Genomic DNA, 18,450 nt, shown 5'->3' on the forward strand with positions numbered 1-18,450 from the left:
GCCAATACATTCCTGAATATCTCTGAAACACCAGGAGGGGCAGTTTGTGGCCAGAATAGCTGGGTTCAGATCCTGCCTCTGCTGTTTTTTCGTGGCTCTGGGCAAGTTACTCATCTTCCCTGCCCTTCAATCTCCGCATCTGTGACATGGGGTTAGTGATGAGGAATAGTGCCTGGCACAGAGCGGGCACTGTGGGAGCTTGTTAACCACACCACAGAGCACTGAGCAAGCACACACGGCCCTTCTGAGGCCCAGTGGTCCTGAAGGGAGAAGAATGACTGTGGCCCTGGACGGCTAAGCCATTTGGGGATGATATTCTGCAGAATTAAACATGTCTGGGCCTCTGCAGATTAGAGATGAACATTATATTTCTATTTCTTGGATTGATTAAAATGGGGACATACACAGAGGAAATGCTACTGTCTTTTTTTTTTTTTCTTCCAAACAAACTAATTCCAAAGTTGGTTGAAGCGCCCTGTGGTGCTTGGTTCTCAAGTTTCACTTTCTATTTTTGATCATTTGGCCTAGTTCTAGCCTGTATTTATTTTTGGTATTTTTTTGCAGTAAAATAAAGGACTAGCCTATGACTCGGGCAAGGGACAGATCATGGGAACACGTGCCACCACCAGGGTCTCCTGCATAGTTGCTTAGACCACAGTCCCAGATGCTGGTCATGATTGAGATTCACAAGTGGGTGGAGATCACCCACTGGATTTATTTATTTCAAAATTCAGGCCATGAGTCCCCAATTTACAATGTGTAAAGCAATATTTTATTCAAGTGCATGCATCTGCGGGGCCTACAGCTAAGTAGGGGCTGTAAGGGTGTGTGCCACTATATCCAACATAAGGAATAAATTAAGAATGTCAAAATACTGAAGTGACCAATTTACAGAGGAGCTTTTGTGAAGGTAACAGAGCCTAGCAAATGTTATTCAAGCCTATCTCACATGTGGGTTTTGAAATGCTGGCAATAAGGGAAGAATCCAATCACACGACTTGGTTGGAAACAAATCCTGCCGTTAGTTTTGGGCATTTGCTTTTGTGATACACAGCAGCTAAGGATCTGCACCGGCAGTGTACAGACCAGCCACACAGGCGTGGCTATGCTCGGTTTAATAAGAACCATGTGTTACGACCAAATAGTGTGTATGCTTCTCAAGGGGTCTATTCAGCCAGATGGCTGTTGGGATGTTTATTCCCACATTTAAACTTTTTCTTTGACCTGGACAAATTGCTCATGTTTTAATATATTCTCTGGATATTGTTTTTCACCATTTTACCTCCTTAGCTTAAATCTTTGGCTCCTAGCTCAAACCCTAAATTGTTTTGAAGGTGAGGTCAACCAAAATTCATTTGCGCTTTTTTTGGGTGCTATTTTAGAGCAGAATTCAGGTTAAAGTTATTTTTAAAGATTAGGTTACTCAGGAGTGACTTAAAATCCATGGGCTGTAATGACTTTTCTGTGTAGACCAGAATAAAGAACACTTTCTTTTGACTCAAAGATGTTTTCTCTGCTTCTTCAAAATATACTAAGGCTTGACTTGTTACATACTGAAGATGTGAAATGAAAAAAGTAGTTAACGATTTCAATTCTGAGTTTCCTAAAAGGATCAATTCAGTGAGAAAGAGAGGTCTTTCAGCGCAGTGGTTAGGGGCCTCGGTTTTTGGAGTTAGACACACCGGAAATTGAAACCCTGCTCCTCCACTGGTTGAAAGATCACGGGCAAGGGACTTAACCTGTTCAGGTTTTATTTTCCTTCTCTAGAAAACAGAGAATCCCTATCGCAATGGATTAAATGCCATAACCTAGCTCGTGGAAAACAGTAAGTGCTCAATAAAGTACAGCTTTGTTTCAGAACCGAAATCTCCAGTCTTATTCCTACAGAGGAAAGAGCACGTGCAAAGTCCTAGAAGAGGGAGGGAGCATAGTGGCTCGTAAAACTGAAGGACATTCCCTGTGACCAGAGAAAAGTGCAAGGGGCGAGAATGGAAAGATGGGGCAGGTTCTGAATCTTGCTGTTACACTCTCACCCGACCCCTCAACCATGATGAAACAAACCTGCCTGACAATGAATGCATCTTGACTGCACTTGAAAATAAAATGCCACAGGAAAGAATGAGGCAGAAGACACTTGGCCCCATAGATTCTTTTCTGCATTCTTTTAATCTACAAATCACTGTGGAGAATTTGGGTCTAATATGGAGTGGATATTTACAGCTAAAACTTCTGAAAGATTATTGTAAACAGTTAAGGCATTTTACATTTTTATGCAAACCCTCTGATAAAACTAAATCAAAATGAAACAGTGAAACAAACAGACGTCAGCCTAGATATATAATAGACTTACTTATAATGTTTATGATATAATGGGATATTTGGAGAACAAACAGACGGTCGGGCATTTCAGAATTTTGCTTCGGTTCATGTTGTTTTTCATTTGTGAATGCAAGTTTCTCCTATTGGTATAGCCATGGTCTCAGTAAGGTGTAGTAAGGTTACCTACCTTTTTCCTTTGGAAGTTCACATCAAGTTTCATTGAGGCACACTTGTTCAAGGTATTTAGTCGTCTAAAAAGAAAGAAAAATGTGATGATTGCTACCACTAATGAACCTAAATCTTCTTTCCAGTTTGATAATTCTCATTGATTGCCAGTGAAGTTGAAAGTGCAGAAACAACCAATCATGTCCGAAGAAAGGACTGTACCCAGAGAAGGCACACAGTAAAAGAGTTCCCATTTGTTCTCCAGCCTCCAGACCTGAGAGGACCTTCCATGAAGCCTACCAATCCCTGCCCCTTCCCTTTCCTGGCTTCTCTTTCCACTGTTCTTGGAAGCCGTGAACACTTAGTTTTAGCCATACTTTCACCAGTCCCTCAATTCGTCTGCCACCTTGACCTTCCATCCAGTCTATCCTACTAATCCCCAAATTTGGATCAACTCAGCCATCTGTCTTCTCTTCTGCTCTTGGGTAATAGTGCTGAATTACACATGCCATGGACTGAACTGTGTCCTCCTCAAACTCATACACTGAAGCCCTAAACCCCAATGTGATTGTATTTGGAGTAAGAAGTAATAAAGGTTAAATGAAGTCATAAGGTGGAGCCCTGCTCCAACAAGATTAACGTCTGCAAAGGAAGAGACACCAGAGCGCTCCCTCCCTCTCTCTCAATCGCCACGGGAGGACACGGCAAGAAGGTGGCTGTCTGCAAGCCAGGAGGAAAGTCCTTACCAGGAACCAAACCCTGTGGGTGCCTTGATCTTGGACTTTCCAGCCTCCAGAACTGTGAGAAAATAAACCTCTGTTGTTTAAGACACCCAGCCTGTGGTATTTTGTTATGGCAGCCCGTGCTGACTAATATATACATTTTGAAATTCTCCCTCAGCTGGGCTCCTCAAATTGCTACTCAGCATTTATTTCATTTTTTGTCTCTGGTCAGCATCCATTCTCAGATAATGAAAACTATCCGAATCCCTCAACAGATGACTTAGCCACAATTGCCAATGAGAAAATACAGCTTAAGTCACTAATTCTTTTAACAATTCTTTCCTTCATCATATAAAAGAGATGCTCCTATTCTTTTTCAAAGCTAACACTTTATCATGTGTCTGATTTCAACATCCACCACTTCATCTGGGACTTTGACACCTCATTTATTCCCTCTCACCTCAGCAGACTCTTAACTGTTTTTTTTTTTTTTTGTCTAAGCTCATCCCTGTCATGAACAAATTGACTAACCAATTAGTTAGCAACCTAAATAACCATAATCAAGCAAACTACCAATTTTCCTTCAATCTTATCTTTCCATCAAGCAACTCTACTCACCATCCTGACATCCCCTTCCTTATATTATTCAGTTTGCTGAGAACATCCTTAATTTTCATTCACTCTTCAACCCACTGCAATCTAATCTCATGAAATTCTCTTTGCAAATGCCTTTATTATTTTGTTTTATTTGATTTTTTTAATCATAGCATATGGTTTAAGGAGTCAAACATTACCCCTCATGTCCTTTTCCATTTACCAGTCTTTGGAGGCAACTAAAGTGTTTCTTTTGGTGTTTACTTCCAGCAACATGTATATGCTGTTACTTCTTGATTTTTCAGGTTAAGTCATTATCTGTTGACTTTGTTCTATGAAAGATAAAGTTTTTTTTACTACGCATTCCCCCCTCATCCTCCTACATGCACATTTGCACCCTTTGCCTCTTATATAGTTGTCATAATTTTGTAATTTTTTGATAAATCAATATTTAGTGTTTATTTTCTTATGACCATGTAAATGCTATTCACATGTATATCATGCTCTGATTACTTTTCCTTTCATTCTAAACTTTTCATTATCCCAGGAGTTAATAAGCATCTTATTTGCTTCCTCAGTTTTCTGTGTACTTATCCTTAAATTCAAACTCAAACACTTCCCTAATTATCTAAATCTCTAAATGTGTTAAAATATATCAGTCTATCTAATTTCCTTGGAGATGTCTTTCTCAGAGCCTTCTGACCTGTTCTAGTTGGGGTTTGCTATTTTTTTTTTTTTTTTTTCTTTTTAAATCATGGGCTGATTAGATTTCTCAGAACTCAGATTCTTCTTGAGTGTGTTTTCCAATGCTCTGGAGCTGAGTTACAAAAGAGGCCTGGGGATCTCAATGTTTGGAATATAGGTAGACTGTCAATGGAGCCCCCATTTTCAATAGAGTATTCCATTTTCAGCGGTGTCTGATGTCCCTCAGTCCAGCCTCTCCAGAGAGTAAACTTCCAGTCTTGTGCTGATGGTTAGGGAGAGAAGTCAGCAAGATTTAGCTTGCGGAGTGGCTCAACGGCTCTACCTACTTTAAAATAGAATTTCAGGACTTCTCTGGTGGTTCAGTGGGTAAGACTCTGCGCTCCCAAAGCAGGGGGCCTGGGTTCGATCCCTGGTAAGGGAACTAGATCCCACATGCATGCCACAACTAAGAGTCCACATGTCTCAACTAAGAATCGCACACCACAACTAAGAAGTCTGCATGCTGCAACTAAGAGCCCTCATGCCACAACTAAGAGTTGGCACGCCACAACAAAAGATCCTGCATGCCGCAACAAAGATCCTGAGAGCCGCAACTAAGACCTGGTGCAGCCAAAAATAAATAAATAAATAAATAAATAAATAAATAAATAAATAATAAATACATATTTTAAAAAATAAAATAGAATTTCAAACAACCCTTTTTTTTTAATAAATTTTAAAAAAATTATTTTATTTTTATTTTTGGCTACGTTGGGTCTTCGTTGCTGCATGCACGCTTTTTCTAGTTGCGGCGAGTGGGGCCACTCTTCGTTGTGGTGCACAGGCTTCTCATTGCGGTGGCTTCTCCTGTTGTGGAGCACGGGCTCTAGGCATGCGGGCTTCAGTAGTTGCAGCACCTCGGCTCAGTAGTTGTGTCTCACGGGCTCTAGAGCACAGGCTCAGTAGTTGTGGCGCACGGGCTTAGTTGCTCCGCGGCATGTGGGATCTTCCCGGACCAGGGGTCGAACCTGTGTTCCCTGCGGTGGCAGGCGGATTCTTAATCAGTGCGCCACCAGGGAAGTCCCAACTCTCTTCTTTTTGACTCACCTTCAATCTCACTTCACATTTTTTATTTTTAGGATTTCTGTAGTGAAAACTGAGTTATTTTATGACTTTGTCCACTGACCACTTAGATTTTGTTTCTTGCGCTTGTCAAATCCTCTACCATATATTTTTGTTTTTCTGCTTTGAAAATTTGGTAACTGTGATTTCTCTCTCTCTGTATGGACATTTGCTTTCATAAAGGAATATCTCTTTGTAAATTAGTGGAAATTTAGAAGCAGCAAGTTCAGTTGTAAAACGTCCCATCTTTTTTTTTTTATTAACATCTTTATTGGAGTATAATTGCTTTACAATGGTGTGTTAGTTTCTGCTTTATAACGAAGTGAATCAGTTATACATATACATATGTCCCCATATCTCTTCCCTCTTGCATCTCCCTCCCTCCCACCCTCCCTATCCCATCCCTCTAGGTGGTCACAAAGCACAGAGCTGATCTCCCTGTGCTATGCGGCTGCTTCCCACTAGCTATTTATTTTACATTTGGTAGTGTATATATATGTCCATACCACTGTATCACTTTGTCCCAGCTTACCCTTCCCCCTCCCCGTATCCTCAAGTCCATTCTCTAGTAGGTCTGCATCTTTATTCCCATCTTGCCCCTAGGTTCTTCTTTTTTTTTTTTTTTTTTAATTTTTATTTATTTATTTATTTATTTTATTTATTTATGTCTGTGTTGGGTCTTCGTTTCTGTGCGAGGGCTTTCTCTAGTTGTGGCAAGCGGGGGCCACTCTTCATCGCGGTGCGCAGGCCTCTCACCATCGCGGCCTCTCTTGTTGCGGAGCACAGGCTCCAGACGCGCAGGCTCAGTAATTGTGGCTCACGGGCCCAGCTGCTCTGCGGCATGTGGGATCTTCCCAGACCAGGGCTCGAACCCGTGTCCCCTGCATTGGCAGGCAGATTCTCAACCACTGCGCCACCAGGGAAGCCCAGCCCCTAGGTTCTTCTGATCATTTATTTTTTTTAGATTCCATATATATGTGTTAGCATACGGTATTTGTTTTTCTCTTTCTGACTTACTTCACTCTGTATGACAGTCTCTAGGTCCATCCACCTCACTACAAATAACTCAGTTTCGTTCCTTTTTATGGCTGAGTAATATTCCATTGTATATATGTAAAACCTCCCACCTTTGACTGATGACTTTTTTTTTGTATTCTGGTTATACATAGATCTTAAGTTTTCAGTTCAGTGAGTTTTGGCAATTGTAACTACCCTTGAACAAGATAAAGAACATTTCTTGACGTCAGAAAGTCCTCCTGTGCTCCTTTACTGTCAGTTTTCCCTACCACCACATCCCCTCCTGCCACTCCCAAGGATATCCTCTTTCTCATTTCTATCATTTATAGGTTGGTTTTGCCAATTCTTGGTCATCATATAAATGGACTCATACAGTATGTATTTTGTGTGTGTCTGGCTTTTTCCACTCATCACAATGTTTTTGATATTAATTTGTGTTGTGTATAGCAATAATCATTCCTTTTAATTACTGAGTAGTATTCTATGGTATGAAGATATATAATGGGTTTACCCCATGGACACTGGGCTCTTTCCAGTTTTGACCAATGAGTTTTTAATCACCGAATTCCATAGTCTCTTTCTAGCAAAGACCTATCTGTAGCAATGTGCACTAATTGGCACTCACCTTCCTTGAAACTCTTCTGGTCTTCAGCATTCAAGATGATGAATCCTCTCATCTCTCTAAACACTATCTCCTTCCTGTCACCAAGCAATACTTGCACCTTAACTATTGATATTTTTTAGAATTCAGACTGTGGTTCTTGTTCTTTTTACTCTGCACAAGCATAATGAGATATCTCATCTTAAAATAAACTAGACTCGGATGATGCCCATCCTCTTTCTCTAGCGTGGACATCTCACCTGAGCTCCAGAGCTACATTCCCAACTACTCACTAGTCTCATCCATCTGTGGGGTCCTCCTGGCCCTTCAAACACACCTATTAAAACTGAACTCACTGCATTCTCTCCAAAACCTGTTTTTCTATTTGAAATCTTGTCTTGATTAAGAGCATCACCACTAAGCCACCCAAACCAGAAAATGGAGTCAACTTGAGACTCTTCTTCTTCAAGGTCTACATTCATTTGAGCATCAAGTCCTATCAATTATACCTCCATGATATCTTTGAAATCTTGCCTCTCCTTGGTCCTGCTCAGTCCCTTCTCATCTTTTCCTTAGAGTCAGGCAACAGCCTTTTAAATTGGTTTCACTAATGCTTCACACTGAAACCAGTTCTATTTCTCAACTTTTTATCATGTCACTTATTTACTTAAAAAAATTTGATGATTATATTCATTTTCAGCCATCTCCAGTTTACCCACTCACTAGACAGTCATTAGTGTCAAATATGATAGGCAGTTATGGATTAGAAGCTGACCATCTAGTCTGAAGCTGTCTTCTGCAGGTTCTTGGCCTTTGCTCCTATAACTGACAGCCTGTTTTTTTTGGCCAGTTCCACATGTATTAACATCTCTACCTAAGAGCTAAGAGTGGTATGTTAAGTGCATTATATACAGTTGACCTTTGAACAACATAGGTTTGAATTGTGTGGGTCCACTTACACACACACCTTTTTTTTCCAATAAATATACTGGAAAATATTTTGAGATTTGCAACATTTTGAAAAAACTTGCAGATGAACTCCTTAGCCTAGAAATATCGAAAAAATTGAGAAAAAGGTATGTCATGAATGCATAAAATACATGTAGATACTAGTCTATTCTTACATAGGCACAAGGTGATATTTAATATAAAATCAGCAATGTATTAGTTTTCTTGCTGTTTTATAACCTTGCTTTCAAAAAATCACATTACCATACAATATGCCTCTTTCTCACTGGAGAAATTGCATATCTGTCTATCATCACAAGGAAGTGGTTTTTAAAAAAAGTAACAATGTTTCCAGTACTGGACTATGAATATAGATGCAGTACTTATGCCATAAAAATTTTATAATGATTCATTCATTAGTGTGTAGGCTAAGCTACCGTGAAGCAATCCTGTCAATTAAACTAGGCTACCATAAGGCATTCATATTGCTGCTTCTTTGTTATCAACACATGAATCGTTATACCTCTAAATAAATATGAATTTCTTTTTCACATTATCTTTTCATTTTTGATGTGTTAGTAACATGTATAACGTCTGCAATGTTTTGTATCATATAAACCAATATTCATGTAGGTACCAACACACGTCTTGTAAGCAGACGACATGAACTTACAGTATCGAAAAATACAGTACAGCACTGTAAATATACTTTCTCCTTTTTATGATTTTCTTAATAACATTTTCTTTTCTCTAGCTTACTCTACTGTAAGAATACAATATATAACACATATACAAAATATGTGTTAATTGACTGTTTATGTTATCGATAAGGCTTCTGATCAACAGTAGGGTATGAGTTAAAATTTTAGGGAACCAAAAGTTAAATGTGAATTTTGACTTAGTGGGGGGTCAGCAACCCTAGCCCTTGCATTGTTCAAGAGTCAACTGTACATTGGTCAAGGCATATATATATCTATATATCTATATATCTATATATATATATATCTCTCTCTCCTCAGTTGGAAGTTCTGATATATACCTAAATAAGTTGATGTTTCTCATTGGCAGCTCTGTAATAAGTTTGTTTAGGAAGGATTCTCTGTTATTTATAAAATTTACTTATCTAACAAACTTGTTATTCCATTATGGTTTGGAAACACAAACAAACTATTTTATTCTACACAAAAGTTTTTTACCTACTGCATATACAAAAGTCATCAAATGGTTCATGCTTTACATACCACATACTTGAATATGCTTTATACTTTCTGACACACATAGGAAGTTTATTTATTATTTTTTAAAGCTAGAGACTCTAACATTTAACTATCTAGATTCAGATCCTTTTATCTCCTCTAAACTCAGATATTTGCTTGTGTCTTAAGAATTGCTCCTCTATTTGGAGAAAATGTTTTCAAAACATATATCTCATAAAAGACTCGTATGCAGAATACATAGAGAACTCTTAAATTCCGTAAGTCACAAAACCTGATTTAGAAAATGGGCAATACATTTGAACAGACACTTCTAAAAGAAGATATGCAAATGGCAAATAAGTAAATGAAAAGATGCTCAACATCATTCATCATTGGAGAAATACAAATTAAAATCATAATGAGACACCACTACACACACACTAGAATGTCTAAACTAAAAATACTTACAATACTAAATTTTACAAGAATATAGAACCACTGAAACTTCCAAAGGGGTATGGCCTCTTGGGAAAACAGCTCGGCAACTTCTTATAAAATTTAACATATTTTTAGCATCTGACCCAACAATTGCACTCTTAGTTATTTATCCAAGATAAAATAAATCATACATCCATATAAAGACATGTATTTGAATGTTTGTAGCAGCTTTATTCACAAAATAGGCAAAAAGTGGCAATAATCCAAATGTCCATCAACAGGCAAATGGATAAAAAATTGTTGTATATCCATATAATGAAGTACTCAACAATACAAAGGCACTAACTCCTAATACATACAGCAACATGGATGAACCTCAGAGGCACTGATTGAAAGAAGCCAAATACAAAGTGGGTACACTATATGATTGCATCTATAAAAAATTTTACCAAAGGTAAAAGTGTAGTGACAGAAAACAGTTCAGTGGTTGCCAGTGTGGCAATGGAAATGCTCCATACCATGACTGTGGTGATAGTTACATAACATAACCATATATATTTGACAAAACTCATCCAATTGTATTCTTTAAGTTGGTGAATTTTTTTGAACATAAGTTATACTTCAAAAAAGCTGAATAAAAATAATGCAAGTGGGTAACACCAGTGGGAATGGTGGAGTAAAGATCTCCAAAATTCTGCTCTTCCATAAAAACAACAAAAATACTGGCAAAAATTGTCAAAATCAACTTTTTAGGAAAATCTGGAAATTAATAAATGCTTGCAACAATCCAAGTAGTGCCTATGTAAGAAAAATTACTGAATCTATGTAAGAACAGTGAGCTCTGTGGCACTTGAACGTGCCCTTTTTTTCTCAGCTCTGCAGGAGCTCTGAAAAGCCAACAGGCATCACAATCAGAGGAGTTGTGAAAACCAGCAGCCTAGCAGCCACTGGAGAGGGCAGAATGGGTTTGACCTTCCCCAAAGGTCCATTTTTAAAGAATTATCATTATTTGAGCTGTCTGGCAATTCACTGAATGCCCCCATTCACAGGGCTTATCTTTATTTAACCTGACACTGAGCTCATCACTGAGAAAAGCTTTTTCCCAGGGTGTTTGTCAAAAACTATCAGTGGCAATTATTTAACACCATAGCTGCCTGAAGTGGTGATAACAGTTGAACCAAACAAGATGTGGACCAAAAGGAATGAAATGAATAGCTGGGGAAATGAGATACCCATAGGGAATAAGAAAAGTTCTGACATATTCTTAGGAATCTAGAAGGCCAAACACACGTGCAGAACTGTGTGCGTACCTAGGAATGACCTGAGAAGGTCTAATTTCTCTCCTCTGGCTGACCTTGATGATCTGCACAAGCAGGAAATAAAGCCTGAGAGAGAGTTACCAAATTCCTGCTGGAGCACTGAAACCATAGCCCAGTATGCACAAACTGTCCCTTGGCAAAGGCCAGCAGACATACTGGTTCAAGACATTTAAGGAAATCTCTGCCCAATCATTTGCAGACCACTAAGCTAACTGAGTACAGACTTCCATGGTCATACAAAGAATTCAGACTTTACATAATTAGTTGAAGAATGTCACTAAACAAACAGCAACAATAACAACAAACTTTGGGGAGGAGGGGATCTGATTTTGAGAGTTGCCTCATTTATAATGTTTACAATGTCCAGTTTTAAACAGAAAATTATAAGACAACAAACTGATTCTAAAGCTTATATGGAGAGGCAAAAGACCCAGAATAGCCAACACAGTCTTGAAGCAGAAGAACAAAGTTGGAGAATTGACACTATTCAACTTCCAGACTTACCATAAAGCTACAGTAATCAAGACAGTATGATACTGGTGAAAGAAGAGATGAACAGAATAATGGAACAGAACAGAGAGCCCAGAAATAGACCCACACAAATATAGCCAACTGATCTTTGACAAAGGAGTAAAGGCAATACAATGGAAACAGGTTTTCAACAATGTTGAAAGAACTATATATCCACATGCAAAAAAAAGTCAGTCTAGACATAGATCTTATACTCTTCACAAAAATTAACTCAAAATGGATCACAGATCTAAATGTAAGCACAAAACTGTAACACTCCTAGAAGATAACATAGGTTTATGTTTAGTGATGACTTTCTAGATACATCAAAGTCACGATCTATGAAATAAATACTTGATAAACTGGACTTCATTAAAATTAAAAACTTCTGCTCTGTGAAAGAAACTGTCAAGTGTATGAGAAGCTATGCCGTAGGCTTAGAGAAAATATTTGTAAAAATCATATCTGATAAAGGACTGTTACCTAAAACATACGAAGAACTCTTAAAACTCAAAATAATAAAATAAACAATCCAATTAAAAAAAGAGACCAAAAATCTGAACAGATACCTCACCCAAAGAAGATACACTGATGGCAAATAAGCATATGAAAAGATGCTGTATATCATATATCATTAGAAAATTGCAAATTAAAACAACCATGAGATACCACTACACACCTACTAGAAGGACAAAATTCTAAAACTGGTATTACCAAATTCTGGCTAGGATGAGGAACAACAGAAACTCTCATTCATTGCTGGTGGGAATGCAAAATGGTACAGCCCCTTTCGAAGACAGTTTGGCAGTTTTTTATAAAACTAAACATACTCTTAGTATACATTCCAGTAGTTTGCACTCCTAGGTACTTACGCAAAGAGTTGAAAACTTATCGCACACAAAAACTTGCACGGGAATTTTTTTTAAGCCATAAAGACAAATATTATATTTCTAAAAGACATACGTACTCAAAATATAAAACAATGTGACAAAACTTTTGAAGCCAACATGTTCACAGTATAAATGGGTGTGAGGTGACATTGCACAGAAATGTTTATAGCAGCTTTATTCATAATTGCCAAAACTTGGAAGTGACCAAGCTGTTCTTCAGTAGGCGAATGGATAAATAAACTGTGGTCCATCCAGACAATGGAATATTATTCAGTGCTAAAGAAATGAGCCATCAAGCCATAAAAAGACATAGAGGAACCTTAAATGCATATTACTAAATGGAAGAAGCCAATCTGAAAGGCTCCATACTATATGATTCCAACTGTATGACATTCTGGAAGAGGCAAAACCAGTAAGAAGATCAGTGGTTGCTATGTATTAGGAGTGAGGGAGGGATGATAGGGATGAGTAGACAGAGCATAGAGGATCTTTAGGGCAGTGAAATATTCGTATGATACTCTAATGGTGGATACGTAACATTATATATTTGTCAAAACCCACAGAATGTACAAGACCAAGAGAGAAGCCTAATACAAACTACAGACTTTGGGTGATAATGATATGTCAATGTAGGTTCACCAGTTGTAAGGTGCCACTCTGGTGGGGGATGTTAATGGTGGAAGAGGCTGTGCGTGTGTGGGTACAGGTGGTATATGAGAACTCTCCATACTTTGTGGTTAATTTTACTGTGAACCTAAAACTGCTCTAAAAATAAAGTCTATTTTTAAAAAATGTAGTTTTTGTTTTATTCATTTAAAAATCATTTTATTTCTTGGACTTTGAAATTACTGATGTAAAGTGATCTACATTTCTTTTGTTCTGATTCTACTTGCTTATTAGTTCTTAATCCAATCTACAAAATTGTCATCATTAAAGACATCTTAGCAGGACTTCCCTGGTGGTCCAGTGGTAAAGAATCCTCCTTCCAATGCAGGGGACGCGGGTTCGATCCCTGGTCAGGGAACTAAGATCCCACATGCTGTGGGGCAACTAAGCCCACGCGTCACAACTACTGAGCTCATGCGCCTCAACTAGAGAGCCTGCGTGCAGCAAACTACAGAGCCCACGAGCTCTGGAGCCCATGCACCACAACTAGAGAAGAGAAAACCCGCAAGCCACAGCTAGAGAGAAGCCCGTGTGCCGCAAGGAAGAGCCCGCATGCCACAATTAAGACCCAACGCAGCAAAAAAATAAATACATAAATAAATAATAAAATAAACAAACAAACAAATAAATGGACTTATAAAAGAAAAGACATCTTAGAAATTCTGGATACAATTTCAAATATCATACACATAACCATTCAACTCTTCCTTTCACAATGTATACTTTTATCAAATCATCATGTTGTATAATTTAAACATCTTCTAATTTTATTTGTCAATTATACCTCAATAAAGCTGAAAAAAAAAAAGAAACAGCTGATTTTTTAAGATGGGAAAAAAAGAAAAAGAGAGAAAACACTCTTTATGATGGTCTGAAACTAGGTAGACATTCCTAGCATGGTATAGCATCAGTCTGTATTTATCTTGCATAAGGTAAAGTAAACAATGGCTAGACTCTCCAAGAATACAAAATGGATGAAACACACACCGGGGAGAGATGGAAATGCCTCTTTAAGGACTGGCTGCTTCAGGTAAAAGAACATGTCATATAACAGAAGTATTCACAGCACTTTATCAAAACCACTGTGAAGTTCTGCTGTGATTGCAGCCAGTCTGCATTTAGGACAAATATTTAGCATCAGTATTTGCTTCCCTCTAACTTAATGATACCTAATATAAAGTAATAAAAAACGTTTCAGATAATCTGAGTTGGTCTAACATTGGTGGCCTGGAAAGCTATTCCTGCATGAATAACAGTTTTGATTATAAAATGTATTTTCTTTGCTGCATGAACGGTGTGTCTTTCCACTGGATTAGAGCCTCTTTTGAGGCAGGAACCATAATTTATTCTTCTAATCCGCATAAGTCCTAGCAGGTAATTTTATACATGATTGTCTCTGTAGGTTTTTCTTTTTTAACTGAACATACTTTTTCTACATAGGTCCAATCAGTGATTGACTTTAAATAGTCACAATAGACCTTGCATAGTCAGGATAAAAGAATTATTCTCCTCCACTGAATGTGACAGGCCGAGAGCTGCACCTTATTTGCATCTCCAATGCCCAGCACAGGCGCTGGCTCAGAGAGAATCCACTTGGTAAATGTTTGCTAAGGAAACATTAGAACTTGGCCGGCTCTAGGGACCACTTGGCCTGACCCTTTTATTTTCAAATGAGCAGACTAAGGCTCTGAGAGAAACACTTGCTCAAGGGAACCATGCATCAGCTAGAGAGCTGGACTTCTCCCTGTCCAGAGGTTTCTCTGCTCCTGCCTACTCAAGGAGAATCTAGGAGGGCCTGGGAAATGACAGCCTATGTCACGGACCTAGCACAGGCTAGTCAATAAATGGTAGTCTCCATCCCCCGTCCACCTTTTCCACGGAAAGAGGAAACCCATGACACGTGATGAAGCTGTCCAGTTTGTGCTTTGGACAAACTGGATTTACATGTTAAGGTAAGCAAAGCAGTTTGACCTTTTCAGAAGTCATGTCCACAATGTCCACTGCTCCCAGAACCTGTTAATTTTTACTGTTGTCTTCAGGAGGCTTTAGAAGGGTTAATACATTAGTAAAGGAGAAATAGTCAGAAGTCTCATTTTAAAAGTGAAACTTGAGGTTCTGGTGGGAAAGTCAACAAGAAAAGAAGCCGAGATATGTTCATCCGACACTGGGCACCATGTACCAGGAACAGGTTGAGAGACTGGGAATGCAGAGGTGAGCAAGATGTGGTCCCTGTCCTTGGGGATCTCCCAGTCCCATGTTGGATGTAAATATGATGAATAAGAGAAGAAGCAATTCACTTTCTGAACACATAAGGACAAAACCTCCCAGAAGAGGCAATGTTTCAGCAAGGCTATGAAGGACTAAGAGCAATTTGCCGCCCAGGTTAAAAGAACGGCAGGCAAAGCCAGCAGTCATTAAATGGCATGCTTTAGTCTAGAAACCGCAAGGATGTGAGTGGGAATCACTGGTGGGATGGGCAGGGGCCAGATCATGAAGGGCCCAAATGAAGATGTTAGGAGCAATCTGTGGCAATGGGGGGTGGGGGTGAGGGTCTTGAAGGGTATTAGGAGAGTGATGTAATTCCACTGCATGTCAGAAACACACCTGGGGGCAGGACGGACACTGAGCTGAGGAAGGACGGGTAGAAGATGGTTACAATAGTTTAGGTGAGAGATGGCAAAGAGCAGCAGAAAGGAAGTGACAGCAGATGACGACTGGGCCAGTGATGTAGAAGCTTGGGGGCCAGGGAGAAATAGAGGATGACTCTGCATTTCAGGCTTTGGTCACTGTGCCTTTAAACATAGAAAACAGTGAAATAGGGAGGTACTGGGAGCTGGGATATGGAGAAGATAACAAGCTTACATTGTGATGCGTTAAATTTTGGGGCACCTTGCGACATCCAGACCTACTTGGGAATGATCGGCATGTAGATGATATACACAGAGGATACATAATAATTAAACCAATTATCCAGGGAGAATTCAGAACCCTGGAAACTCCCGTGCTCAAGGCCTGGGTGGAGGAGGAGGAGCTGGGCTGGGGAAGGTGTAGTCAGAGATGGAAGCCACAGAACGAGCATTACAGACAGGGGGGAGCAGTTGGTTAGTTGTATCAAATATTTAAGAAAGAGTAAGTGATACAAAACCTAAAATATGCCTTTTGGGTTCAGCAGTCATCGCGGGCAGTTTCAGAGAAGCCTGAGTAGAGGGCTGAGCAGTGAATGATCCCCAAGAAGAACTGTAGCTCAGCAGCAGAGAGATTTAGGGTATTTTGAAGAGAAAATGAATAATTTATCGCCACACAATATTCTCTCACATGTAGAAGCAGTAAAATAATTCGTGAACTGACAGGTTATTTTCTGCCAGGTTCCAGTGCAATTTAACAAACAGTTATTGAATTCCTGCCCGGCACAGGGCCACGGAGCACCAGGCGCCCATGATGTGCCACCGAACAAGATACGGTTCCTACCGGCGAGCACTTTGGAACTGCGAGGGAGTCCCTCACCTCCCCAGCTAACCGCACCCAGAGGGAGTGAGGCCAGGGTCAGTGTGAAGTGAGCTGTGTCCAGACTGCCCTGAGCATGGAGGGGATGCGTGGGAGGGCAGAGCCCAGGGGCCAGCAGGAGAACGAGGGAAAGGCAGGCAGCGTGCTTGCTGGGAGGGCTGGGGACTCGTGAGCAGGGAGCGTGCGGGGACCAGAGGGAGACGGGGAGGGTGGTCTGGGCCCTGTCTGAGCAAAGTCCCCCCTCTGGCACTGTGACAGAGCCTGGGGAGACACACAGTGGCCCTCTGCACTTGACGTATAAATGAAAGCAATGGAGCCCTTTCCTTCTTCGTATCTTAGGTTTGTATTTCACATTTAAACTGCCAACTTTAGATTGGTCATGAGGTCTCCCATGCTGACTTAATGGTCAGTTTCCTGTGATATTTTTCTAATATTCCTGCCAAAGCCTCAAGAGGAATAACAAGCAGGGGTACGGGTTCATCTGATTCGGATTAAAGCTGCAGCCTGAACTTCTCACCCTCCACTCAAGTGTCATAGGCTAAAGGTCTCTAGCCCCGGCTCTTTAGGAGTGTTCCGGGTGTGGCGCTCCAAGATGGTCAGAAACAAGTCACCTGCTCCGGGGATCAGAGGCGAGCACCTCCGGGAGCTGCAGCTCCGCCTCTGCGGGGCCTGGGAAAGGTTCCCCGTCTGTCTGGGAGTTTACAAAACAGATTCTGCAGAGCAGGGTGGAGAGCTATGCCACGTGGACTTGTCTGGTATGTACTCACCCAACGTGGGGCCTTTCAAATATGACAGGCCATCCAGTAGGATGGCCTTACGGTGTCTGGGGTGGGGGGGAGAGTGTAATTAGAAGTCCACAAGTGGCTGTCACCATGCCACAGCTGAGCCAGTGAAGGCCATGCCTCCCCCTTGCTGAGCTTTTCACTCTGGCTGCTCTTCTACCACATGGTCCTGCGGCAGCAGAAATGCTGGCCCCTCTTCCAGCCCATAATCCCACAAACTGTCCCTGGATGTCAGTGGAGGCGTGGGAGAGAAATGGTTAAGCATGGACGGATCTCACTATGCAAAGAAAATGAAGTAGTATGTGATGTTGATTAAGGGGGAAAGGATGTACGTGTGGGACTGGTAACTTGTATAATATATATTTTCAATTGAGATACAATTGATGTAGAACATTGTATAAGTTTAAGGTGTACAACATAATGATTTGATATTTGTATATACTGTGAAATGATCACCACAATAAGTTTAGTTAACATCCATCTTCACACATAGTTACTAATTTTTTTTCTTGTGATGGGAACTTTTAAATTCTACTCTCTTAGCAACTTCCAAATATGCGACACAGTATTGTTAACTATAGTCACCACGCTATACGTTACATTCCCAGAAAATAATTTTAAATAAGCAATAGACTCTAATAATGAGGGTTGCAGGGAAGAGTGTAAGTTCCTTTGGCAAATAAATAAAGGACATCGGCCACAGTGGTCCAAAAGTAAAGAGCTAAAAACAAAAGTCCAGGTTTTCTTGGGCTTCTTTAGTTTGGGGATTTCAGACAAAGTTTAAATTCACATATTCCTGCATCAGAGAAGTCAGATGGGGTGTCCTTAGCTTTTTAACTGTTCCCAACAATTGCATCTAATCCAGATAAAATTTCTCTAGTGAGAATTAGTCCAAGTTGAAGCAAGGGTCATACCAGAGATTTCTGAGAAAACTGAAAGAAAGCAAAACAGCCCAGGTGGAGGGAGAGAACTG

At 40.0% G+C, this 18,450-nt stretch overlaps 1 protein-coding gene across 9 annotated transcripts in view; it reads right to left on the reverse strand.

The window, feature by feature from the left end:
- The window catches only part of STARD13 (StAR related lipid transfer domain containing 13), a 391,062-nt gene that overhangs the window by 41,831 nt on the left and 330,781 nt on the right, over nt 1–18,450 (reverse strand). For all 9 annotated transcript variants that reach the window (XM_082365302.1, XM_082365301.1, XM_082365308.1 and 6 more), the window contains one exon: nt 2,507–2,570. In XM_082365302.1, coding sequence (XP_082221428.1) covers nt 2,507–2,570 — 64 coding nt within the window. The remainder of the gene's footprint in view (nt 1–2,506; nt 2,571–18,450) is intronic.

Source organism: Balaenoptera borealis (assembly GCF_965194805.1).
Source record: "Balaenoptera borealis genome assembly, chromosome: 18".
Classification (NCBI taxonomy): Eukaryota; Metazoa; Chordata; class Mammalia; order Artiodactyla; family Balaenopteridae; genus Balaenoptera; species Balaenoptera borealis.